Consider the following 26,835-nt stretch of genomic DNA (forward strand, 5'->3'; position numbering starts at 1 on the left):
TAGTTAATATGATTAGCTGGCAGAAAAAGAGCAGCTTTTCAGAACTGTAGGAACCTTTTCATGCTGATAAATCATCGCACGAATTCAATAATAATAATAGCTTTAAGTTACCTAGACTGGATAATGTTTACTACAGTACTGCAGACCACCTAAAATGATGTTCTAATGTTTACTATGTGTGTATGTTTTAAACTCGAAATTTTAACCCATTTCTTCCATTTCAAGTTGCTTTCTTAAGAGAAGAAAAACTTAGGTTTAAAGAAACCTTTGACATAACAATCATGTATACCACAAAGACATATCACACTTTTCCAAGTTGGAATAGATTTCCAGAAATGTGTTTGGCATTTCAAGATAAAATGGGATCAGTTTCTCTCTGCCCTTAATCATATCCACGATCAGTATGAAATTTGCCATCATTCTTTCTCCATTTTACGGTTTATATTATTTAGATGATTTTTTATATAATTAATTTATGCTGACACTATTTCGTTCTTAATTTTAGAAGAATGTCTTTGTCTTGTACAAGTTACGTCAGTATATTTTCATTATCCCTCTTTTATTAACCTCCAGGTAAAAACACATTCTTCTTACAGATACTTTAATATTGATCCTCTCTTTTTAAAGTCTTGCATTCTATTATGGTTTTGTGTTCTCGTCCTTTCCTTCTTGATGAAAGTAACGACAGGTTAAATCGACATATCAACGATGACCTTTCATATGCAATTGCGATTTGTGACAGTGTTGTGTCATAATAGGCTTATTTTGCAGGCATTTCATATTGAAATTTCCAACATTATGTTTTCTGCAGCATTGATGATCGTAGCTGTTCCAGTGCCTGTGTATATAAGCTATTCAATGAATAATTCTCCATTTACTGTAGATCCCAGGCGGACGCTTAGCCGAGCTGTACGGAACGAAGATCGTATTCGGAGGATCCATACTTTTAGGCGGTATTCTGACACTCTTCACTCCCTTAGCTGCTAGGTTTAATTACATCGCTCTCATCGTCATCAGAATACTGATTGGTATTGTGCAGGTAAGGATGTGGACGTGACAGTTTTTGCATGTAAAAATGTATACGAAGGAGTACTATGCAATGTAAACTTTATTCGTGTATGATGCTTTCTTCACGTTTTTGACCTTGTAGATTATTTACTTATGATTGGTAGATTATTTACTTATGATTGCTTGCACATTTTGAATAATAGTAATAATAGTCTACATGTCTGATACTGCTCTTAGCAAGAATAACCAAACTTTAACTGGTTTGTCACGGATAATGGTTGTGTGTCGTCTGGAAGTCCGTATGCGTAAAAGTGCGTTGTCAAAGCCGTGGACGTGTCGTTGAAAACCTTCTCATTTGACGTAATGGAAATGAGAGCAAATTTGGAGCCGCAAGGCTACAGCCTCGCAGCTACAGACGCTTCAGCCGCTGCATTAACAACGCACCTTTAGCCAGCTCGGGATTTTTCTGCAGTAATGAAAATTATTGAAATTCTTTCGTTGATGGCGTTTCTTCATTTAATGTTAATTACGAATAAAAATTGAATAAAACTCAAGGCCGAGCCAGTTCAAGAATAACCATCTGAGAATGGGTGAGTCACAGCAAAGATACTGAAGATGCAAAGGATTTGTGTGTGAATGGAAGTGTAGTCAGTAGCAAGAATTAATAATTTTTTTTCAAGAGATTGGTGTATGGACGTAAAGTATATCAAACTAACTTGTTTCTACGTTTTAACAGGGCGTTGTCTACCCGTCATTGCATGTTCTGGTTGCTAGATGGATACCGCCTTTAGAAAGACCGAGATTCATCTCCATTACCTACATGGGTGAGTTACATTTCAGGGTCTAGTAACTTTCGTAATTTTCCGTTTTCTCTAGATTTCATGGCTCTGGAAATGAGATTAGCATACAGATATTATGCGAAAATTCTCTCTCTCTCTCTCTCTCTCTCTCTCTCTCTCTCTCTCTCTCTCTCTCTCTCTCTCTAGTATTAAGAGACGATGCCACCCAACACTGCATGAGTCAGTTGTAATGTTTCATTTTGCCATTGGCTTTTCAAGCATTATAAAAAAAAAAATATACCTCTCTTCTCTCTCTCTCCTTCCTTTCTCTCTCTCTCTCTCTCTAACCATATTATCATATCTCTTCATAAAGACTTCATGACTGCAATAGTCCTCTTTCTCGGAAGCCTGACGATATTTTATTCATTATTTTGATTAGTAGATATCCGGTAGGGGGGGTTAGTAGTTTCATCGTCAGTGCACCTCATGCGGCACTGCAGGCATTACTTGGTTCTTAAAGTGCCTTCGGCCCCTAGTTGCAACCTTTTCGTTCATTTTACTGTACCTCCTTTCATATTCTCTTTCTTCCATCTGACTTTCCTCAACCCTCTCCTAACAATTGATTCATAGTGCAACTACGAGGTTTTCCTCCTGTTACACCCTTCAAACCTTTTACTGTCAGTTTCCGTTTCAGCGCTTAATGACCTCATAGATTCCAGTGCTTGGCCTTTGGTCTAAATTCTATATTCAATTCAATTCAGTGTAATAGATTAATAAAAAATGACGTGTTTCTCATCTAGTCAGTGATAATGAAACAGCGATCAGAGGTCTCTGAAGCTATTATTGACAAACGTTTGAAATCCAGGAACCGCCGTCTTTAATATCGGCGCTCAAAAGAACGATTTTACGGCTTAATTAACGTATTTAAAGGAGCAAAGGCTCTTCCTGGCACAAGGCCACCTTATTCTAGCTGCAAAAGCTACAGCGACCTCAAAAGAGGAAGAAAAAGAAGAAGGAAGGGTGAGACTTAACCACCAAGGAAGTGATCGACTTTCAGCCTTCTTAAAGAAACGTTATGGGAGTTTGGGAAAGCAGAAGCAGGAAGAGAATTCCAAAGCTTGGCTGTAGAAAGGATGAAAGTCCCAAATGGTAAAAGGAAAATGAAAAAGAAGACGGACAGAGAAAGGCCCAAAGTGTAAAAGGAAAACGCAGACAAGAGGGACAGAGAAAGGCCGAAAGGATAAAAGGAAAACGAAAAACAAGAGGGACATAGAAAGGCCCAAAGGCTAAAAGGAAAACGAAAAACAAGAGAGACAGAGAAAGGCCTAAAGGCTAAAAGGAAAACGATAAACGAGAGAGACAGAGAAAGGCCTAAAGGGTAAAAGGAAAACAAGAGGGGGAGAGAAAGGCCCAAATGGTAAAAGGAAAACGAAAAACAAGAGAGGCAGAGAAAGGCCCAAAGGCTAAAAGGAAAACGAAAAACAAGAGAGATAGAGAAAGGCCCAAAGGCAAAAAGGAAAACGAAAAACAAGAGAGACAGAGAAAGGCCCAAAGGCTAAAAGGAAAACGAAAAACAAGAGAGACAGAGAAAGGCCTAAAGGCTAAAAGGAAAACGAAAAACAAGAGAGACAGAGAAAGTCCCAAAGGGTAAAAGGAAAACGAAAACAAGAGAGACAGAGAAAGGCCCAAAGGCTAAAAGGAAAACGAAAAACAAGAGAGACAGAGAAGGGCCTAAAGGCTAAAAGGAAAACGAAAAACAAGAGAGACAGAGAAAGGCCCAAAGGCTAAAAGGAAAACAAAAAACAATAGAGACAGAGAAAGGCCCAAAGGGTAAAAGGAAAACGAAAAACAAGAGAGACAGAGAAAGTCCCAAAGGGTAAAAGGAAAACGAAAAACAAGAGAGACAGAGAAAGGCCCAAAGGCTAAAAGGAAAACGAAAAACAAGAGAGACAGAGAAAGGTCTAAAGGCTAAAAGGAAAACAAAAAACAACAGAGACAGAGAAAAGCCCAAATGGTAAAAGGAAAACGAAAAAAAAGAGAGAGAGAAAGGCCCAAAGGCTAAAAGGAAAACGAAAAACAAGAGAGACAGAGAAAGGCCCAAAGGCTAAAAGGAAAACGAAAAACAAGAGAGACAGAGAAAGGCCTAAAGGCTAAAAGGAAAACGAAAAACAAGAGAGACAGAGAAAGTCCCAAAGGCAAAAAAGGAAAAACGAAAAACAAGAGAGACAGAGAAAGGCCCAAAGACTAAAAGGAAAATAAAAAAACAAGAGAGACAGAGAAAGGCCTAAAGGCTAAAAGGAAAACAAAAAACAAGAGAGACAGAGAAAGTCCCAAAGGCCAAAAGGAAAACGAAAAACAAGAGAGACAGAGAAAGTCCCAAAGGCTAAAAGGAAAACGAAAAACAAGAGAGACAGAGAAAGGCCTAAAGGCTAAAAGGAAAACGAAAAACAAGAGAGACAGAGAAAGTCCCAAAGGCCAAAAGGAAAACGAAAAACAAGAGAGACAGAGAAAGGCCCAAAGACTAAAAGGAAAATGAAAAACAAGAGAGACAGAGAAAGGCCTAAAGGGTAAAAGGAAAACGAAAAACAAGAGAGACAGAGAAAGTCCCAAACGGTAAAAGGAAAATGAAAAACAAGAAGGACAGAGAAAGGCCTAAAGGCTAAAAGGAAACCGAAAAACAAGAGAGACAGAGAAAGACCTAAAGGCTAAAAGGAAAACGAAAAACAAGAGAGACAGAGAAAGTCCCAAAGGCTGAAAGGAAAACGAAAAACGAGAGAGACAAAGGAAGGCCCAAATGGTAAAAGGAAAACGAAAAACAAAAGAGACAGAGAAAGGCCAAAATGGTAAAAGGAAAACGAAAAACAAGAGGGACAGAGAAAATGCCCAAAGGGTAAAAGGAAAACAAAAAACAAGAGGGACAGAGAAAGGCTCCAAGGCTAAAAGGAAAACGAAAAACAAGAGAGACAGAGAAAGGCCCAAAGGCTAAAAGGGAAACGAAAAACAAGAGGGACAGAGAAAGTCCCAAAGGGTAAAAGGAAAACGAAAAACAAGAGAGAGAGAGAAAGGCCTAAATGGTAAAAGGAAAACAAAAAAACAAGATGGACAGAGAAAGGCCCAAATGGGAAAAGGAAAACGAAAAACAAGAGTGAAAGAGAAAGGCCCAAAGGGTAAAAGAAAAACGAAAAACAAGAGAGACAGAGAAAGGCCCAAAGGGTAAAAGGAAAACCAAAATCAAGAGGGACAAAGAAAGGCCCAAAGGCTAAAAGGAAAACGAAAAACAAGAGGGACAGAGAAAGTCCCAAAGGGTAAAAGGAAAACAAAAAACAAACGGGACAGAGAAAGGCCCAAATGGTAAATGGAAAACGAAAAACAAGCGGGACAGAGAAAGTCCCAAAGGGTAAAAGGAAAACAAAAAACAAGGGGGACTGAGAAAGTCCCAAAGGGTAAAAGGAAAACAAAAAACAAGCAGGACAGAGAAAGTCCCAAAGGGTAAAAGGAAAACGAAAAACAAGCGGGACAGAGAAAGGCCCAAATGGTAAATGGAAAACGAAAAACAAGAGAGACAGAGAAAGGCTGAAGGGGTTAGTTAGTTATAAATGATTTGTTTAACCAGACCTCTGAACTCTTTTAGGGTTCTTCTCGGGCTGGGATGGCTGAAGGGGTAAAAGGAAAACAAAAAACAAGAGAGACAGAGAAAGGCCCAAAGGGTTAAAGGAAAACGAAAAACAAGAGAGACAGAGAAAGGCCCAAAGGGTTAAAGGAAAACGAAAAACAAGAGACAGAGAAAGGCCCAAAGGGTAAAAGGAAAACGAAAAACAAGAGGGACAGAGAAAGGCCCAAATGGTAAAAGGAAAACTAAAAACAAGAGGGACAGAGAAAGTCCCAAAGGGTAAAAGGAAAACGAAAAACACGAGAGATAGAGAAAGGCTAAAATGGTAAAAGGAAAACGAAAAACAAGAGAGAGATAAAGAAAGGCCCAAAGGTTAAAAGGAAACGAAAAACAAGAGAGACAAAGAAAGGCTTCCAAAGCGCTAAAAGGAAAACGAAAAACAAGAGGAGATAGATAAAGAAAGGCCCAAAGGGTAAAAGTAAAACGAAAAACAAGAGAGACAGAGGAAGGCCCAAAGGGTAAAAGGAAAACGAAAAACAAGAGAGAGATACAGATTAATGCTCAAAGGGTCAAAGGAAAACTAAAAACAAGAGAGACAGAGAAAGGCCTAAAGGGTAAAAGGAAAACGAAAAACACGAGAGAAAGAGAAAGGCTAAAATGGTAAAAGGAAAACGAAAAACAAGAGAGAGATAAAGAAAGGCCCAAAGGCTAAAAGGAAAACGAAAAACAAGAGAGACAAAGAAAGGCCCAAAGGCTAAAAGGAAAACGAAAAACAAGAGGAGATAGATAAAGAAAGGCCCAAAGGGTAAAAGTAAAACGAAAAACAAGAGAGACAGAGGAAGGCCCAAAGGGTAAAAGGAAAACGAAAAACAAGAGAGAGATAAAGAAAGGCCCAAAGGGTAAAAGGAAAACGAAAAACAAGAGAGACAGAGAAAGGCCCAAAGGCTAAAAGGAAAACGAAAAACAAGAGAGAGATAAAGAAAGGCCCAAAGGGTAAAAGGAAAACGAAAAACAAGAGAGACAAATAAAGGCCAAAATGGTAAAAGGAAACTGAAAATCAATAGAGACAGAGAAAGGCCCAAAGGGTAAAAGGAAAACGAAACACAAGAGGGACAGAACAGCCGAAAAGGTAAAACGAAAACGAAAACAAGAGTGGCAGAGAAAGGCCCAAAGGGTAAAAAGGAAAACGAAAAACAAGAGAGACAAAGAAAGGCCCAAAGAGTGAAAAGGAAAACGAAAAACAAGAGAGACAAAGAAAGGCCCAAAGAGTAAAAGGAAAACGAAAAGCAAGAGAGAGATAAAGAAAAGCCCAAAGGGTAAAAGGAAAACGAAAAACAAGAGAGACAAAGAAATGCCCAAAGGGTAAAAGGAAAACGAAAAACAAGAGGGAGACAAAGAAAGGCCCAAAGGGTAAAAGGAAAACGAAAAACAAGAGAGAGACAAAGAAAGGCCCAAAGGGTAAAAGGAAAGCGAAAAACAAGAGGAACAAAGGCTTGATCGAGGAGCCTGAAAATTTTCCGTAAACTATGGTTAGTGAAATAGAACGAAAAAAGCTTCACGTTATTTAAAAGTCAATAGCTGCTAACGCTGACTGCCTGTCTACATGGGTCTTTACAAAAGAAAAAGTAAATAATTTGGTGATTTTTATTTGATCCTTTGAACGTCATATATATCTTTATTATTATGGTTAATTTTAAATTTCTGGGGAGTAATATTTGAAGCAAACTGAAGTTTTATTATCTCTAACTTGTTTCTTCATGTGCCATTTTTCTTCCAGACTTTTTAAAATTCGTACTCAATGTAACTGCTGCTGCAAAACAAAGGCCCAAACACAGCACGTGGGGGTACCAATTTTTTTTTTTTTTTTTTTTTTTTTGCTCTTCTCATGTACCACATTTCCCATCTTTCTCTACTGAGGCGTTTTGTGTGTTTCTTCAACAGCGAACTGTCTGGGCACCATAATGACCCTGCCGGTGTGTGGCTTGATCATCGACTCCTTAGGGTGGGAGACGGTGTTCTATGTCTGCGGGGCCGTTGCCATCGTCTGGGTTGCATTTTGGTCTCTCCTTATGTTCGATTCGCCGCTCAACCACCCAAGGATATCGGAAAAGGAGAGAGAGTTTATCCTGGACGCTATATCAGCTGAAACCACTCGGCAGAAGGTAACACTCATTGCTCTCTCTCTCTCTCTCTGTAAATATAAAATAAAACTGTTGATCAGCCTCCTGGAGCTGTGAAAGTATGCAAAATAACACCATTATTTCACAAATTACATCTCATTCCTCTTTTCTCGCAGCCTAACCAGATCCCCTGGTGTGCATTTATGACCAGTCTGCCTCTGTGGGCTATCAACATGGCCCACGTGGGTGCCATGTTCGGTTTCACGTTGCTCATCACACAGCTGCCGACGTATATGGACAGCGTCCTTGGATTCTCAATCAAGAACGTAAGTTGATACTTTATACTTCAAACACTTGAAAATTATTATTTGGATGGCAACTAGTAACACGTGCATAGTAGCGAGTCACATGTTATTAGTTTTAAGTGACATGTTTAGTAATAAGCAGCATATTGATATATAGTTAAAATCTCGTAGGAAGCAGTGATCTTGGGAGTGTTTTGCAGGTTAGAAGTTATTGGATATCACTAACTATATTTAACATATGGAAGTGTTCTAGTTAATTAGAGGTTCCATAAATTAAGTTGAGGTTAGCATAGATTTAGATAATAGGCGGATACATTATAATGTCTGTAGAACTGTTTTATTGATTTACAGGTAAAACTCTGCCAAAATTTGATGATGATATCAAAGTTTCAATTATACACACAAACTCTGTTCTCAGCGTTCTACAAATATAACTCGGCCACTCTGATTGATGTTCACATGGTATTGACATTGACTATTTCAGAATGGATTACTATCTTCTCTGCCATTTTTGGCCCAATTCCTGGGTAGTGCAGCCTGTGGCTGCATCGGGGACTACCTCCGCACTCGCAACTACATCACAGCCGCGACCTCACGAAAAATTTTTGCCACAGTCTGTAAGTTGCAAAGCTTGTTCAGTCTACTGTTGTGTTATGAAGCTTAAGACATATTGTCCTCAATGATATAGATATAACCAAGAGAAAAGACGAATTAAGTCTTCAATTGCTGATGAATCGTTTTCCTTGTTCCAAACGCAGCACTGATTTGCCCTGCAATCACGCTCGTTGCTGTCGGCTACGTGGGATGCAATGCCATTTTGGCTGTCATTTTGTTCCCCGTCAGCGCGGCGTGCCTGGGCGCTATTGGAGCGGGTCACTTGGCCAACCATTTGGACCTGACTCCGAATTTCGCTGGTGAGTTCTTGGCTTCGAATGGATTTGAATGAATGGTGCACTTAAACCAAATTAATGATTTGTGCAGTACAAAAATAGCTTAATATTACAAAGACAGTGTAGCGCAACGGTAAATAATGTAAGAAAATGTTAAACAAGGTTATCAGGTATATTTTTTATTGTCTATGGTAATATACGTACAGGCTCCTGTGTGAGGACAAATAGGGTAAGCAAATGTATAAAATGTGGTAGTCTCATCAGATACATTTTAGTCTTCCAAGCTTGAATAAGCCAGTTGACCACTCACCAATATCTCAAGAAACGTACACGCCTGGTGTAATTTAAACCTGCTGAGTAAGATGTAGAGAAAACTACAGACTGTGAACAGTCTGATAGACAGAGTATTAATGACGAACTCTACCTAAACTGTTTGATGGGGCCCTTTTAAATGTTATTTCAAGTCAGTGGCCCCTGTGGGCTTGTTCCACACGAATGGGGTTCATCATCTGAAGAATATTAGGATATACATCATTATAAATTGAAAAATTACAGTCTAATATTTTTCCTTTGCACTTTATTATCGTGATTATTTATTTTCTTAAACCGTTTACATTTACAATTTCTTTTGATAGGTACCGTGTTTGGTTTGTCTAATACCATCGCCTTCAGTATTAGTATGTTGGCGCCGATCATCGTAGGAGCATTAACACCTGACCAGGTAGGGACAAATTTGTTTAATGTTTTTTTTTATTGAGGACAGTAGCTTGTTAATTTTCATACTAGCGCCAGTAACGGAGGTAAGTTAAAGCCCCTGCATATGAACTTACGTGAAACCTGCAGAAACGGATGCTTTCAGCAATGGCTCTCAGTAGCCCCGAGACCCCAACAGCGTGAATGAGGTTAATGAATTTTTGCTCTCTTTCAGCTCTACAGTAGGTAATAGGCCTCCGTGTATCACTCGACGGAAATAAGTTATATATGTTGGCCTTCACTGTACAGCAAGTCCGTGAGGAATTTCTTGTATTTTCACCTTTCTTGTACTTCCACGACTACAAAGGATTCTAATATTAGAAGAGGAGGTTTGCTTCTATTACAGGGTGAGCTTTCATTTCCTCTGCGAATGTTTGTTAGCCGTCACCAAAGTTTGTTGCTCTTTCGCTTGAACCCTTGCAGCCTAGCATGGTAATGACTTGGAATTTGAGCCATATCCTCCCATCTAGAACCTTATTTCTTTGAGGCTTTGTTTAGTAAATGAATTCCTTTGTAGTGTTTCCACTCTGAGTCTACCTATTTTTAGACTTAATTCCATTTCTCCAGTTATTCCTGTCTAACTGAAATACCCACTTCTTCATTTATCATATAAAGCTGAAATTCTTTCACAAACCTCGAATTAATTTTTATTTGGCACTTAAGGCCATTCATTGACATTTCCTTGATTTAACTGCCCTTGTTACCTCTTCAAACTGCAGTCCATGTTTTCTAGGAAGGTAATTCTCAAATGAGTATCCCCCTACTTCAGTGACGTTGTCTCTCTCTCTCTCTCTCTCTCTCTCTCTCTCTCTCTCTCTCTCTCTCTCTCTCTCTCTCTCTCTCTCTCTCTCTCTCATATTTTGAAAAGGCTACTTATCTATAGGCTACTATCTTTTAACATCAGACAAAATGAAAATGTTATCGCTATTTTCATGATGCTCTTTGGTGATAGGCCAATTGTAGTCTTTTTTTCAATTTTTAAACAGTTTATTGTGTTCATTCTTTTCTGGCAATATTTGAAGTATTCTGGATGCCACGAAGCTTTGATTCAGTGATAGTGTTTATTGATATTAAAATAATTCAGGTTATGCTCGAGAACTATAAATAATGACTACATGTAGACAGAAAAATGGTTCTCATTTTAGAAAACAATGATATATCTGAACCACACCCCTTAAACAGTTCTCTCACTTTTAAGGTAATTGCCGTAAATCGGGTAATTGAGGCCCTTTTGATGTAATTTATACGGTACGATAATTTTTAAGGTAACATGAAGGAAAGTGCAGAGTAATCCTTGTACATTCAAGGTACGAATGTAAGCCAGCCCATTTTCCTGAAATTGGGGTTTCTCCGAGTTTGATGCATAAATTTTAAAGGCGGGGAAGCAATGGCAGTTGATAATACTGATTCTGCATTTTAAAGGCTGGGGTAAAATGCCAGTTGGTAATACTGAATCAGTATTATAGTTCTTGTGACAAAAAACTTTCCAGCAGATAAACATAAATGAAGAGAAGGCATACCAAACTCTGAAAAACCTAGGTTGTCCCCCTATCTTTGCCACCGTCAAATACAACAGTGGATTTTCAGTAATTAAGGCGAATTAAAATTAACTTAGAAATTCGTTGAAACGGGAGAGTCAAGTTGGTCTTTGAACACAAATTATGGTTTTAAAAAGAATGGGAATATGTAGCGCTAAACTAGAAATGGATGAGGTGGTGGAAAACGATACGGAAAAAATATCTCGCGCTGCTTAGGAGGAGGAGTACAAGCAAATTGTGTGTGTGAAAAATTCAGTAATATCTTTTATTATTATTACCAGGCAACTTGATTTCCAAAAGGTCCTTCTGCCTTTGTTCCTTAAAAAATCATATTTTAGTGTATTTTCTTCCAATGATATGTTAAGGTACTTCCACTGTTGATTTTAAGAGTATATGCAAATAATTGTTTTGTTGGTGTTATATTTTATTATAGTAGCAAGATTTGTTTTGATGCCCAAGAATTTTTCAAATTTTTTTGTTGTTTATGTCAAAGAATATCCAAAATACTGTTGTTCTGCTGTACATTTGGTATAAGTTTCGCAATTCGGGAATGAAGTATATCTATTACAGTACGTCTTTTATTAATTTAAAATCAATACCATACACATACACATTTACACATACATGCATAATATATGTAGGCTACTGTACTGTGTTTTAATAGGATTTTGTTGATTTAAAGTAGTCGATATGGATTTAAGGTAATTTCCGGAAATTTCGGGCGGTTTCAAGGTAAGCTCACTTGGCAAAAGTGAGAGCCCTGCCCCCGAAAACTCAGATTCGGAGTTCCGACTGAGGATCCTTGGTTGTCAGAAAAACCATGCCATGAGGCATGCGGTCTTAGTTTGAGTAACTTAGCTGGATAAACAATTGCTGTGGAAACGATACATTAAAAACGAGAACCTTCTCATTCCTAAAGGTAATTAAAGGCCAGTTTCTATTCTCTAACATGTATAACGATGTTTTTTATGTTCTCTTTAATAAATATGCTCGATTTGGGCAATTCCTTGCTTCAGAGTTTATAAGCTTTGGTCTAAACTAGGCTATTCGAAGGTTAGGGGCTCATCTTGGAGCCAGCATTAAGGGTTATTTTTAGGTCATGCAATCAAGTACGGATGTGAAATGTTTTTCTATGCATTTTGATTTTGACAGACGGAATCCATTGCTGGCCAATCCATTACGTGCTCGGGTTAAGTTTAACAATAAGGGGGACCGCAGTGGGCAGATGGGTTTTTGTTTCGGGAAATGGTAAGCCATTGAAATACAGGAACGCAGCTTTACACAGCCAGTCTTAACCTAATCTAATTAAGGTTATGGAGGGGACTTCTGTCTCTACGTGGGCATTCCCGGCCCAATATTATATAAGCCAGAGCACTGTAAATTAGGGTTTGGTAAAATACACGAATACATGCCAACCTAACCTAACAAGGATGTGGGAGTTGCCAGACCCCAAAACTTCCTAACCTAGTCTGATCAAGAGTCCTGTGCAATATAGAGTGAAATAAAGAGGTTCATCCTAATGAAACATACTGAATAACCAAACAGCAATAATGCCAGGTCATCAAACCAAACTTTGATAATAATCAAAATCCTAATCAGACTCTCACTTTGATTTAAGGTGCTTAGTCTTACCTGGCTAGGGGGCTCTGCTTCCTTTCCAAGACTTCCCCATAGCTTACCTTAAATGTTTGCTTTCCTATGTCGGTTTTATGTGGTTGCTACTAGCATATGGATAAAGAGACTGATTTGTTACAATCAAGCTAATTCCAGTTTTTACAAGTCTCTCCAGGATTTGTTGGTCATTGCTGTTTATGAATTGACCGAAGGATTTGTTAGTGCTTATGGGACACAGGGCTGAGGTTTTCAAAATCCAGTGAAAGCGATATATTGTGTGTCAGGTTTATTGTGATTGTATTTGTCAGTGAAGTAACCAGATAAAACTGTCCTCAGAATTGAAAATTGCCTTGTTGTAAGTAAAATTTCCATTAGCATTGTTTACCATTTTCTCATATCCAATTGAGACTTGAGTATGATATTTTACATCTTTTTTATCTGCTTAAAACTTTGTTTTATATGAGTGACTTACCAAGCAATTTACATAGCTACTAGCTTTCCACACGGCAGTCTTGAGAATTCAAATTTTCACAGTGGCGCTACCATCATTAGTGTAGGTGACAGGGTCCCGCCCACTTTCGGGACTGATAGGTACAACTCAGCAAAGAGCTTCAATTCATCTTTTGGCAGTTCCTGACCAACATTGGTGGTTTTGTGCAGTCTCATCATCATTTTTTGGATATATTTGTCCAGTTCTTTGGTGAAGTATTCATGTTTTCCTTGTTTTTAGTTGTGCTCAATATTTTCTTAACTATTTGCAATTTGTTATGCTTATGGTTAACTTTATTCAAATTAGCCAGGATGTGCTGTAGAACAAGATTTTAAGTTCTGTTTCATACAAAATGTGTGAAATGTGAGAATCAAGACAATAATGTATATATCTTACTTGTTCAGAGTGTCAGAGACCGAGCAAAGTGACTTTGATATAGCATTTAGCGAGTTTGGATAGGGAATAGAAAATAGGAAGTGCGGCCCAGAGCCGAGAACATAAGGCTAGTGTGGCTCTGTTCCATCTCCTCCTGTGTAGAGACAGCTCTATTCTTTTCCTCAAATCCATGCTTGTCTCCAATCCTTCAGTATCTACTATGTTACCTTATACCCTTTACCAGGTTCCGTGCTTCAAAATCTGACACCATTGCCAGTCGAATCTAGTTCGATAAGAAATTTGAATTTTTAGCCAGCATAGTTACAGAATTCAGTATCCCCAGTGTCAGTAGTGCAGTGCAGAGTGACAGTGTTGTGCATAATGAGGAGGTGGCTACCCGTCCCATCAGTGCTCCTAGATGAAGGTCCCTGTCCTGCTCCCCCGCACCGGGGAGAAGACATACCCGAGGTCCAAGGGAGGCTAGTGGGGTTTGCCCATGGGTAGTTACCCCCTCTGCTGAGCCTGTTGTCCGTTCCCAGGCTGCGGTTGAGTGCCACTGGAAAAGCGTCTCGGTTAGTGCTGATCATCTGTCATCGAGTGCCACTGGAAAGGCATCTCTGTTAGTGCTGATCATCTGCCATCGGACTCAGGTGACTTGTCGCCCGACAGGACCCGCCACTGGCTCTTATTGTCACTTCTAGGCCTTTGAAGAGGCATTCCGCTGTTGCGGACAGTTCTCCTCCTCCTGTTAAGAGTTATAAGGAGACAAGTGCCAGTCCACAACCTTCATGCAGTTTCACTGTTCAACCTTCGGGCAGCCAGAAATCAGCCAAAGGGTTTTGAGTGACCAGCAGCGTACTAGGGAATACTCTGATCTTCAGCATAAACGTCATCACCCTCTTCTCTTGGTCGCGCTTCTGGAAAGCGCCGTCCTTTCAGTCGATGTTGCCCTTCAGTGCCACACTTGGCTTCTTCAACCCGCACGGCGTCAACTTCAGTCCGCTCAGCACCAGCTGCTGAGCACTCGATACCAACCTCACCACTTCCGCACCCGTCTTCGCCGGAGGATTCTTCCTTGGCCCCACTTCGTTGTCAGCTGGAGGATATTATGGGTTTTTTGAAGAAGAGATCTTTGTCTTCAAAGAGCAAGGATCCATCTTTGTCTCCTATTTTGTCGGATGAGGAGGAAGCAGAGCACGGTTCCACCCCTTCATCAGCTTACTCCAGTTTGCTGAAGTTCTTCCTGGCAAACTTTCCTGACTTTCGGAGCCTGCTTCTTCTGCTTTGCCTGCGTCTACCTTCCTCAGTGAAACGCCCTTCAGAAGCTGTTGTCTCCCCAAGTTCAGTTTCTTTCTCCTCTTGAAGAAATTCCTTCAGAGGTGGATGAGTGGATTGACCTACAAAGAGGAAGCAAGTAGAGCTACCTTTGCCTTCCCTCCCCTCGGAGAGGTGCCTTCATTGGGAGTCTTTGCCTTCTCCCAAGGGGCCTTCTCTGATGCTACGCACTGAGCTGCTTTCACCTCGGGCAAGATTATGTTTTCCTCTCTCGATTTTGTCCATCTTGTCAAGAACTTTTTTAAAGTTCTGGAGATCTTCAGTTTTGTGGACTGGACTGTGGGAGCTTTGGCGAGAGAAAAAAAAAAAAAAATTGAAGACTATCTGGACCTTGCCGAAGATTTCGCTCCTGACTGGCTGGGTGTTTTTTCATGCACTGACAAAGCCGTCAGGGATGGTTCTGCTGAACTTGCTTCTCTTTTCTCAATGGGCATCCTCAAGAAACGAAAATTGTGGGGTTCATTTGCCACAAAGGGAGTAACTACTATGTAGAAATCGGTGCTCTCGTTTTCTCCCTTAGGCAAGATCCATTCCATCCTTTTGGAGACAGTTAAGGAAGTGTTATCATCCCTGCAGAAGAAATCCACAATGGATCTTTAGCTCAGACCACCTTGGCGTCTGAAGAGCACCTTCCTCTGTTCAAGTATTTCTTGCCTTACAACCTGACCCTTTTGTGGAACAAGATCAAGACCTCAACCTAGACCTTGAGCTGACCTGCATCCTCCCTCGAGGTCCATCAAGAAGTTTACTTTCAAGCCTGCTGCTAAGAAATGAAGCTTTTGTCCTTCATGCAACCATTGGAGGCGAGTTTTGTCTCTTTTGGGAGGAATGGGGGTGCACAGGAGCGGACCCCTGGGTGGTCCAAGTACTGAGAAGTGGCTATTCCATTCCTGCCAGAGATAGGTCTCCCTTGTCCAGGTCACCGATCATCTTGGTGACCTACTCGGTAGGGTCCAAGAAGTTTTTGGCTCTTGCTCAAGAGGTAGAGTCCCTGATTCACAAAGGGGCAATAGAGGAGGTACTGGATTGTTCGTCGGAGAGGTTTTACAACCGACTCTTCATAGTCCCCAAATTGTTAGGGGGCTGGAGGCCCATCCTGGACGTCAACTCCCTGAACTTATTTGTACTAAAGACAAAATTTTGCATGGAGATTCTCCGTTCTGCCATGTCTTCTCTCCATCAGGGCGACTGGATGGTCTCCCTGGACATGAAGGATGCCTACTTCCATGTTCCCATCTATCTGGCCTCCAGCAAATTTCTGAGATCCATGTTTAGAAGCAAAGTCTTCCAATTTCAGGCCCTTTGCTTCGGTCTGTCCATGGCCCCTCAAGTTTTCATCAGGACCCTCGCCCCTCTTGAGAATGGCTTCATCCTCTCGGGATCAATGTATCCCTCTACTTTGACAGTTGGCTTCTCCACTCCATATCAGAAGCGCATTGTGCAGAGAATTTTAAGACTTCGCCTAACGCAGGAGTTAGGCATTTTGTTAAACCCTCAGAAGTCACAGTTTACTCTGACACCAAAGATTCCCTATTTAGGGATGATTTTGGACTCTCAAGCTTTTCATGTTTTTTCGATCCCCCAAAAGATCGAGTCTTGCCTACAGACTGTTCGGGAGTTCCTCTCTCTCTCTCTTGGTATGCTCAGCAGTCCAGTGGTTGAGTTTCCCAGGCACGTTGGCCTCAGTAGAACAATTTCTGAAGTTGGACAGGCTTTGCATAAGGCCCCTACCATTTTACTTGAAAGTAAGCTGGTGCAGAAAGACCCAGCCAGACTCCTTTGTCTTCCTCAACTCGTCAGAGATCAAGGAGGATCTTCAATGGTGTTTGTCAGAAGAAAAGCTTCAAGTAGGAATATCTCTTCTACTGCTGTACCCCAGCCTAGAGTTTTATTCTGATGCCTCCGATCTGGGTTGGGGAACCCTTTTAGGGAACCAAAGGGTCTCGGGAACATGGACTTCGATTCAGAGGTCCTTACTATTTAACTTCAAAGAGCTAAAGGCCATTCACCTGAGCCTTCAGTCTTTCACTCCTCTGGTAGCAGGGAAGATTGTAGCAGTGTATGCAGACAGCGCCACAGCCTTGTCTTATGTCTGCAAACAAGGGACCACCCACTCCTCCTCTCTCTGTGAGACAGCGAAAGACCTCCTCCTCTGGGCAAATCAGTACCAGGTGAAGATTATTACTTGCTTCATGCAGGGAAAAATGAATGTCCTTGCAGACGAATTCTATCGCTGCAATTAGGTTTTTCCAGTGGAGTGGACTTGGGACTCCCTCGTATGCAACGATTTCTGAAAACTATTTGGCAAACCAGCTGTGGGCCTCTTCGCAGCATCGAGAAATTATTGTATGCCTCTCTGTGGCTCCCCAGTCCCAGACCACATTGCTTGGGTGACGGATGCCGTGCTGTTGGATTGGACGGCCCTGGATGTCCACGCCTTCCCACCTTCTGAATTGATCAGTGATCCATTCTGTCCCAGGAAAGAATGGTTTCTGGATCTGCTGTTTCTGTCAGTGGACTTCCCAAGACTTCTGCCACAAAGACAGTTGCTGCTCAAACAACCACACTTCCTCAGGTCCCACCAAGGATTATCCGCTCAGGCCCTGACAAGCTTCAAACTGTCTGGAACATTGTCAGAGTGTAAAGACTTTTTGAAGCAAAGTACAGAGGCTTTTGTTAGTTGCAAAAGATCTTCTGCTAGCAGGCTCTACCAATCCAAGTGGTCGGTTTTCAGAGGATGGTATCGACAAATAACATCTAGTCTCTGAAATCTCTATAAGCCAGTTAGCTGGCTTTTTGCCTTTCCTGTGGACCAATAGGAAGTTGTCTCCCTCTACCTTAAAGGGGTATAGGTCACTGTTCTAAGACCTAAGAAAGCCTGGATTTTCTCTCCTAGAATTTGGACATTGTTCTGTTGTGGGTTATGAGCTCATTTTGAACATCCCAGATCAACCTCTTTTAAGAATCTCACTGGGTAGACACTCTTTACCATGGCATTAGCGATCGCAAACTTGTTAGCAAACGGTAAGTCTTCAACATGAGAGTAGGCTTCGCAGGTGGAAATGCTCTCTCTCTCTCTCTCTCTCTCTCTCTCTCTCTCTCTTTTGTTTTTCCTTGCAAGTGAGAAAGTTTCCAAGTCTTGGCCCTGCTCGTTCGTTATTAGGAGCTTAAACGGACTATACTCGGGCCAGAGAGAAAAAGCTTCTTGTCCTGTAGAACGCCAGATTTCTATCTTCTGAGACAGAAAGATCAGAGGACCCTCCGACAAACTTCGGTGCGCGGTGAATCCTTCACGCTCTCTGTCAAAGAATGTGCCTTCTTTCTTCCTTAGAAGTTCGATAACAGAAGTGCATTCTCAAGTCCAGGAAGATGTTTTATCTTCCCTTACAGTCAAAACTCATGAGGTTTGAGCTGTTGCTCTCAGCCAGGAGGTTCCCTCTTTTTCAAATCACTTGGCACCCACCTCGTCATTCTTCCGCACTCGACCATTTGGCGCCAACTCCTAGGTGCATGGCATCAACTGTGGAGAGTTCAGAGCCAGTACTTGGGTGCTAGGCCTCAACAGTGGGGCTCTCAGCGCCAAATTTCAGGTGCTCGGCACCAAATTCCGAGATCCTTGGCTGGCATAGTTGAGAAAGGAAACACAGAGGGCTCTTTATCCCTCTTCTGTCCCTTCCCCTTGTTGTAAGGTCGTTGAGTTAAGGGAAGCCTGGAGGTACAGTGTACCTGTAGTACCCACCAGTTTTAGTGGTTGGGTTAGTGGTTCTTTAATTTAGGTGTAGGTGACAGAGTTGTGTTTATTCTGGTCTATGCCCAGGGCAAGGGCACTATTTTTTTGTCTTTGTTAACCATCAGTGAACTTCCATGGCTGCAAAGTACCTACTTAAATAGAGGCAACTCTTGGCCAATACTGCCACGTCTTCTACAGGTTTAGATGAGCGCCGACCAGAGGCGGTACCCACCTAAAGCAGCTCTCTTCCCAGTTAAGGTACAGCAAGCATTGACCCAGTGCTAGCAACCTCTCTAATTCAAAGTCATTATCTTTATTGTTGTTTTGGATTAGAACATGTCCATGATTCCCACCTCCTCTCAATGTGGAATCATCTTGGTAAGTCACTTTTATAAAAATGACACTTTTTGATAAAATAAAGTTTTATATATACTTGCCAAGCAATTACATAATCGGAGCCCACCCTCCTCCCCGCAATGGACATTTTGGCACCAAACGAAGTGAAGCTCTTTGCTGAGTTGTACCTATCAGTCCTGAAAGTGGCCGGGACCCTGTCACCTACACTAGCATGGTAGTGCCACTGCGAAAGTTTGAATTCTTAAGACTGCCAAGTGGAAAGCTAGTAGCTATGTAATTGCTTGGTAAGTCTATACAAAACTATTTTATCATAAAAATGTCATATTTGTGTTATTATACTGTATGTGTTTGTACTTTCTACTGAAGGCTGGCATGGATTGAAAACTGGGCCAAGCCTTAAAATATATGGAAACTTCACCCTGAGAACCTAAAGAAGTTTATATTGTCCAAAAATTTACCCTAGATGTCAGAAATAAAAATAATAATTGTACAAGAACAATTTTTTGATGAATAAGATTTGTTTTACCAAGGAGTCTTGACAGACTTATCAAGAAGTTAGGAACCCCTTGCAGAAGTGTTGTCAAGAAGATAGCCTAATGGGACTTTGAAATTCACAAAGCCTTAGTACATTAACTAGTAAATATTTTACTTACCAATAACTTTGCTCTATCTATCCATTAGGAAAATATACCATGTTCATCATTATACAACCAGTGACACATCTTTATTTCTTTGTTGGTTAGCAATGACCATCTCATTGCGATACCTGTTTATAGGTTACATTGGCTTAACAGTAGGTTACAGACACATGTTCAAAGGTTGGATTAGCAAATGTTATGCATAGCGAGCACTCCTTTACTATACAGTACATGGTAAATTGAAAAATGACAGGTCAGGCCTATACCTTTGTGTTAAGTTAGATTTAAATTTTAGGCTTTTACCATGACAAAGTGTGATAGCTTGTGTTAAGGTAGGCTAGAACCCGAGTGTCATAATTTGCTGTGGTATGAAAGATAAAAGCCCAATGTTTTTGTATGTTACTCTTTTAACATATTAATAATTTGAGGATTATCTTAATGGTATTTTAGATTAATAAGTTGAGGATTATCTTAATGATATTTTAGCTAGTTAGTTTAGTAACACATGGAAGCTTTGTACAGCTTAAAACAATATTCTGACCAACTTGACTTAACTGGCCTCTAGGATGGGAGTGGAGTCCTGTTGACATGTATTGAACTAGATACTTCTGTTATTCCATAACAAATCTTGGTAGCAGTTACTTTAATGTTTGATATGGTGAAATAATAATAATGCAGTCCAGTTGTCAGTTAGCATAATTCCTCTCTTTGAATATTCTGTTGGCCTTCTCATAGTTTTGTGGTTAGAGAGGTAACCCAGAATTCTGTAAAGTCTTATGTGAGCTTGCCTTTAATTTTTTAAATTATGTTTATTGAAGATATCCTACTTTCCTAGGTATATATCCGAAATTAGTATGGGGCAATACCTTTTCCTTCTCACAGTGACACTTGTTCCAGAGAAAAAAAAAATTAGATGGCTGCCTCTTAAGGACTAGTTTTGAATCGGGAAGCAGACACTGCAATACAGTACCAACTTCATGACTTTGTTTGCTATGAACTTGAGCAGACATTGAGGTGTAATGTATCAGTGCATAATTTGAGTTATCCAGCCAGTCTATAAGAGAGACAAGCCATCCAAGCACATGACCACACCAAACAATTTGATAGTTTCAAATCTCTTTGGAACACAAGATTATTACTGACTGGAGCTAGACTGACAAGCAAAATGAATGTTGCCTTGTGTTGTACTTGTATCATACTTAAAAATATCCAAACCCATAGTAAGGTTGCCATTCATATTTGGCATTGTTATTCGCCATATGTATACCATGCACATTTGCCGTTGTAACTTTAATTCTAGTTAGTCTTATGTTGCTTGTAGGTCAAGTTAACATGTTGATACTTAGGCAAACATTAAAATTAGCTAAATCTTCTCAAGATGAATTAGGTTGCTTATGATTATAAGCATTTTTGGAAGGTATTCCAAATAAGTGAGATTGGCAAGTTTCTCTTGATGTGGTTTGGGTGTCAGTTAGCCAATAGCTGGTTGTACAGTACTTATTAATTTTTAAACATATATAGCTTAAGTCCCTGACGCCACGGCAGAGGTATTCAAAACTCAGCGGCAATTGCGATCGGTAGTCAGGTGAACCACCTGTGCCCTATACCCAGGTACCTGGAACCATCCCAACTATTCCTCAGATCTTCCTCGCCGCCGCACTGTTGCATCGTTAGGAATTTCGCTCGTTTGGCCTGTGTTTTCGCAGTGTTTTTTGAAGTACACTTTGGCTTCTTTGCCGCTTGTTTTGATTTGCTTTGTTTTTCTTGACTCTTTTAGATATTGTTGGTTTGTGTTTGTTTTGATCTCTCATGATTTTCCTTTCCAAGATGTCTGACTCTGCTTCGAGTGTGAGAGAATGTGTTTGAGGGGGATAAACCCGCCATAAAGTCGCGTTAGATCCCACTCAATTTGTGTGAATTGCAGAGGTAAGAGTTGAGGAGGTGAAGGACAGATGTGATGAATGTTTGGGTTTATCAGAGAAAGAGTGGATGGATTACTATCGCTATGTTTCTAAACTTGAAAGGGATAGGATCAGAAGAGCCTGGAGTAGTAGGTCGGCTCTTGAGAGATAGTCAGGGAATTACAATTCTCCTCTTGGTAATAATCCTATTATTCCTTCCTCAGTAGTGGTAGTTCCAGATCCCACTGATACTGGGATAATGAGCCAACTATGAAGGATATGATGATTTGGCCATTCAAGCCCTTGGATTAAAGGGTAGAATCCTCATAAAGAGACAGAGAGGATTTATGGTCAATGTGAGAGATCTTAAAACTCAAGTGTTAGTGAGAAAAATAAAGTGCAAGTGTTATGGAAGGGTGCGATTACTGTCTCTGTCGTGCTCCTAGTCCCGAGACCTCTTCAAGCTCAAACTCCCTGTGAGAAACAATGCCGACAGGAAAGGGAGGCAGAGGCTTTAGCTATGAGCAGTCGTCCCCTTGAGCGTACCTGTTGATGCTTCCCAGGGCCTTTCGTCCTCGCCATAGGAAAGGCGAGTTGGGGTGTTTTCGTCCTCGTCGAGGCGCCAGTTCCCAGACGGGCTGGGTGTCATCCAAGTCAGACCCTCAGGAAACTTTCTTCTGTGGGAGCGTCAGGAAGTGACGCCTACTCCAGGATGTAGCCATTGAGCAGTCCAGGCGTTCCCCTCTTAGCTCTGACGCATAGCTCTCCGTGAAAAGCAGACGATGTTGTCGCACGGCGTCAGACGTCTGCTTCGGGCTGAAAAACGGAAATGAGATCAAGCGTCCCCGAACGTCATTTCCAACATCACAAGGACGCCAGGACGCACAGCAGGAAGCTCCGCAATCAGTTTAATTCCAAGAGATCGTAACAGCTTTCTCTTCCTGATACAAGTCTTTGCAGCCTGCAGAAAAGACAGATACAGATTTTTCGTCCACCGATCATGACATCACCCTGAGGAAGCTTTGACCGGCGTCGCGCAGGCGCCAGTTCTCAAAAGCGACTTCAGGGTTGTTGGGACAGCTTAACGTAGGGAAGAATGTTTGTCCAGCTCAGAGGTTCACGATGGTTGTACATCAGCCTGAGGAAGCTTTTGACCGATGTCGCACAGGCGGTTAGTTCTCGCGACCTCAGGTTTGGCCGGGACAATAACGTCAGAAGTCTGGACGCCAGGGCGCTGGGAGTGCTGGACGCCAGGGCGATTCATCAAGACTTTGGGCGCCAAGACGCCATGAGCGTCCAAAGAAGTTGGGCGTCAGGGCGTCAGGCGCGTCATGAGGTTGGGCGCCAAGGCGTTCAGCTTCGGAGATGGACATAAGACGCCAGGCGTCAGAGATTGAACGCCAGGACGCGCCGAGCATCAGGATGATTACTTTGAAAGACGCCGCTACTTCGGGTCTTTGGACAATCGAAGAAGAGAAGATGATATCCCCAGTCTCCTGTGGATCTGATTGAAGAGATTTGAATAGACAATCTTAAAGACCACCATCACCTTTTTCATCGGACCTGAAAAGACTTATGAGTTATTTTCGGAAGTTTTCCAGAGAATTTTTATCGGCTGCTCGTTCCGCTTCAGAATTTACTCTTGGGAAAGGCGTCTAAGAGGGCAGCATTACAAGATGGTTTTGTCCCGCTCGCCCAAGGGGCGGCTGAAAATTATGAATGAGTGGATGCTTTGAAGAAGGAACAAGGAGCACAGCCTTTGCTTTTCCTCCAGCCAAACTAGCTTCAAGGTCTAGCGTTTGGTAAGAAACTGGAGAATTCGCCTTCTGTACCTGCCACTCTTCCCAGGGAGACTTCTAATCTTGACTCTTCTCGTCGAGTGGCCATGGGAAAACGAAGTTTTGTTGGTCAACATCAGAGTTGGACCACCTCCTCAAAGGAATTTTTAGGGCCTTTGAGGTATTTAATTTTCTGGACTGGACCCTGGGAGCTTTAGGAAAGATGGAATTATTCAACGACTGACACTGGAAAAGAACCGTATATCTGATGTCGTGTATGGATAAAGGGCTCCAGAGATGGTGCCAACGAATTAGTTGTGCTTTCTCAAGCGGGAATCTGAAGAAAAGGGCCCATATTTGTTCTTTCCTGGCTAATGGGGTCATGTCCAGTCAAAATCAGAACTGATTTATACGCCCTTTTTCTCCACGCGTCTTCCTCAAGATTTAGTAAAAGAGGTCTCTTCATCCTTGGCTCAGAAAAAGTCATCAAGATTTGATATCTAAGACAGCAAAAAAGTCCTACCAACGACTTTCATCTAAAAAAGAGTAAGGCTGAGGCTCCTGTGTCTCAGGTGTCTCCAGCCCTTCGTGGTCAGCCCTCCAGTGCAGAGTTGCCTCTAGGGTGGTAAGAACTGACAACGAGAAGAGGCGCTAGACAGGAAGAAGCAGGACCTGACGATCTTCTCCTCCCAGGCAGCGGTAGGTGCCAGGCTGTCCAACCTCTGGCAGGTGTGGGAAAGAGGAGTGGACCTTTGGTCCATCTAACTGCTCAGGAGGGTACAAAATCCTTTTCTAAGAAAGCCCCCTTAGCAGAGACAAACCGATAGATCTGTCACCCAGATACAGAGATGAATACAAGGCACCAGGCGATTCAACAGCAGTATCTATGTTATTGCAGAAGAACATAATAGAGAGAAAGTCTGAAATCTGGATTCCCAGGGTTTTACAACAGACTTTTCCTGGTTCCCAAGAGCTCAGGGGGGTGAGACCAGTACTGGACGTGAGGTGCCTCAACGTCTTTGTGGCCAAAAGATGAAATTCACCATGGAGTCAACGAAATCAGTGTGGCAGCAGTCAGACAACATGACTGGATGGTCTCCTTGGATCTTCGGGATGCATACTTCCCATCCCCTATCCACCCGGGCTCCAAGGAAAGGTGTTCCAGTTTCGGGCTCTGAGCTTGACCCTAAGCACTGCGCCCCAAATATTCACGAGACTGATGTCAAATGTGGTGAAGATGCTGCACTTTCGAGGAGGCATCAGCTCTCTGTATCTGGACGACTGGCTCTTCAGAGCTCCTTCCTTCAATCGTTGTCTGGAGGATCTTCAACTTGACAATCTGTTTATCAGAGGAACTAGCTTCTGGTAAACAGACAGAAGTCACCAACTAACCCATCCCAAGAGATCCTGTACCTGGGATGATTCAGTGTCGGGATTTTCAGGCTTTTCGTCACCATCAAAGGATGGAACAGGCCTTGTAAACCAGACTTTCTGGGAAACAGGCGTGCTCGAGGGAATGGATGAGTCTGCTGGGGACCCTTTCACTCGCTAGAGCAGTTTGTTTTTAGAAGACTAAACCTCGCCATTTCAATTCCACCTCAATCGTGATTATTGGAACAGAGAAGACGGTTAGAGACCAGAGTGTATCCCCATTTCAGAGACGTGATGAAACATTGCCTTCAGTGGTGGAACATTCCCGTCAAGCTTCAGGAAGGCCTTTCATTAAAACAGAGGAACCCAGACCTAGTGTTGTTCTCCGGACGCGTGGGACTCGGGGTGGGGAGCAACACTGGGAAAGATGGAGGTATCGGGATCCTGGACCAGAGGGCAACTCCGACAACACGACAGAACCCACTCCAGGTCATTGTCACGAGACGCCAGGAAGCTCCTTCTCTGGGCGAAAGAGAAAGAATGTGATTTTATTGACACGATTCATTCAAGGGAAAGATGTGAGAGCAGACAGTCCGAGCAGGAAAGATTAAAGTCCTGGCAACAGAATGGACTCTTCATCAAGACGTCTAAAGATTTGTGGCGGATTTGGGGACGTCCATGCATAGACCTCTTTCTGCCACAGCACAAGCGAAAAGCGATGGAGACGACTGTTCTCGCTAAGGCCAGATCGAGGCAGCCATATAGATCGTTCCTCTTGGACTGGTCAGTCTTAGATGTTCGCTTTTCCTGTTCAAGATTATAAACAAAGTTATTCAAGTTCGTGTCCCACGAGAGCACCAGGATGACTTCCCTAGTGGTCCCTTTTTGGCCGACAAGGGAATGGTTCACGGAGGCAGGAATGATGGTGGACACACCGAGAAGTCTACCTCTAAGACCAGATCTGCTCAAAACAACCTCCCACTTGGAAAGGTTCACCAAAACTCGAGGTCACAGCTAACTGCCTTCAGACTATCGAGAAAACTCAAGAGCTAGAGGTTTTCGAAGGGAGGCAGCCAGGAGCGATCGCAAGAGCAAGGAGGTCATCTACCATCAGGTGTACCAATCCAAGTGGGATATTTGAGATGGTGTAAGGACAACCTCCGTTTCCACTCTTCCAGTACCTCTGTGGCCAGATATGGATTTTCTTCTTTATCTTAGAGGAGACGTAACTTTTCAGCCTCGACCATTAAGTGGATACAGGAGCATGTTGGCAGCTGTCTTCCAGACACAGGAACTTGATTTGTCTGCCAATAAAGATCTCCAAGATCTCAGATCATTCGAGACCACTAAGAGGAGAAAAAGGGGCAGAACTCACCATGTGGAACCTATTTGTTCTAAAGTTTCTCATGTCTGATAGGTTCGAACCTTTGCAGAGATTTCGTTTAAAAGATCTCACCATGAAGACTCTGTTTTGTTGGTTAGCAACAGCGAAAGAGTCAGTGAAGTACATGCCTTCAATAAAACTGTCGGTTTTAGAACGGCAAAGCTATCTGCTCTCTACAACTGGGGTTTGGCTAAGAATGAACGTCCTTCACAAGCCTGGCCCAGGCGTTAGAGAGATTACGAATCTGGCAGATATACTTGGGTGAGGGATTAAGAGAAGAGTCCTGTGTCGGTAAGAGCTCTGAGATCTTACCTGCAAAGGACAGATTCTGAGGCAAGTCAGAGGCGCTTTTTGGTGTTCAGTTAGAAGCCCTCTCTGCCAATGTAAAAAAATGTTATCCTTTTTCATAAGACAGTTGATAAGTGAAGCTCATTCAGAATGTAGTGAGGTGGACCTCAAGCTTCTAAAAAGGTTAAAAACCCATGAGGTCCCAGGGCAGTTGCAACCTCTGTAGCCTTTAGACAGAATAGGTCCCTACAAAGGTATCATGGACTCTACCTTCTGGAGAAACAGAGTCAGTGTTTGCCTCACACTCACTTGAAGCAAGTACAGACGTTTATGACGACTGCTATCGCTGGGACCATTTATAACAGCTAACTCCAGTAGTGGGAGCTGGACTACCCTTGCAATCCCATAAAAAAACAATACCCTTTTTTTTGCCTTGGAATGGTTGGAAATTTTATGGTTGTTTGAAGATTGGATGTAGTCTTCCACAATCATTGATTTTAGTCAGTGGTCATTTTGTTCTTGGTAGTGGAACAAGGGTATTATAGGTTGTCTGTCATAGAGGTTGGTACAC

General features: G+C 41.9%; 1 protein-coding gene across 5 annotated transcripts in view; it reads left to right on the forward strand.

Moving 5' to 3' along the window:
• The window catches only part of LOC136836425 (sialin-like), a 417,985-nt gene that overhangs the window by 335,535 nt on the left and 55,615 nt on the right, over window positions 1-26,835 (forward strand). For 4 of the 5 annotated variants that reach the window (XR_010852391.1, XM_067100648.1, XM_067100647.1 and 1 more), the window contains 7 exons: window positions 884-1,039; window positions 1,745-1,832; window positions 7,339-7,559; window positions 7,694-7,843; window positions 8,307-8,439; window positions 8,581-8,736; window positions 9,348-9,433. Coding sequence is in view for 3 of the 5 variants with exons in the window: in XM_067100648.1 (XP_066956749.1) it covers window positions 884-1,039; window positions 1,745-1,832; window positions 7,339-7,559; window positions 7,694-7,843; window positions 8,307-8,439; window positions 8,581-8,736; window positions 9,348-9,433 (990 nt within the window). In the remaining 2 variants the exon portion in view is untranslated. Of the gene's footprint in view, window positions 1-883; window positions 1,040-1,744; window positions 1,833-7,338; window positions 7,560-7,693; window positions 7,844-8,306; window positions 8,440-8,580; window positions 8,737-9,347; window positions 9,434-9,640; window positions 9,813-26,835 lie in introns of all 5 variants that reach the window. The other variant, XR_010852392.1, reaches the window with a different exon arrangement.

Source organism: Macrobrachium rosenbergii, chromosome 56 (assembly GCF_040412425.1).
Source record: "Macrobrachium rosenbergii isolate ZJJX-2024 chromosome 56, ASM4041242v1, whole genome shotgun sequence".
NCBI lineage: Eukaryota > Metazoa > Arthropoda > Malacostraca > Decapoda > Palaemonidae > Macrobrachium > Macrobrachium rosenbergii.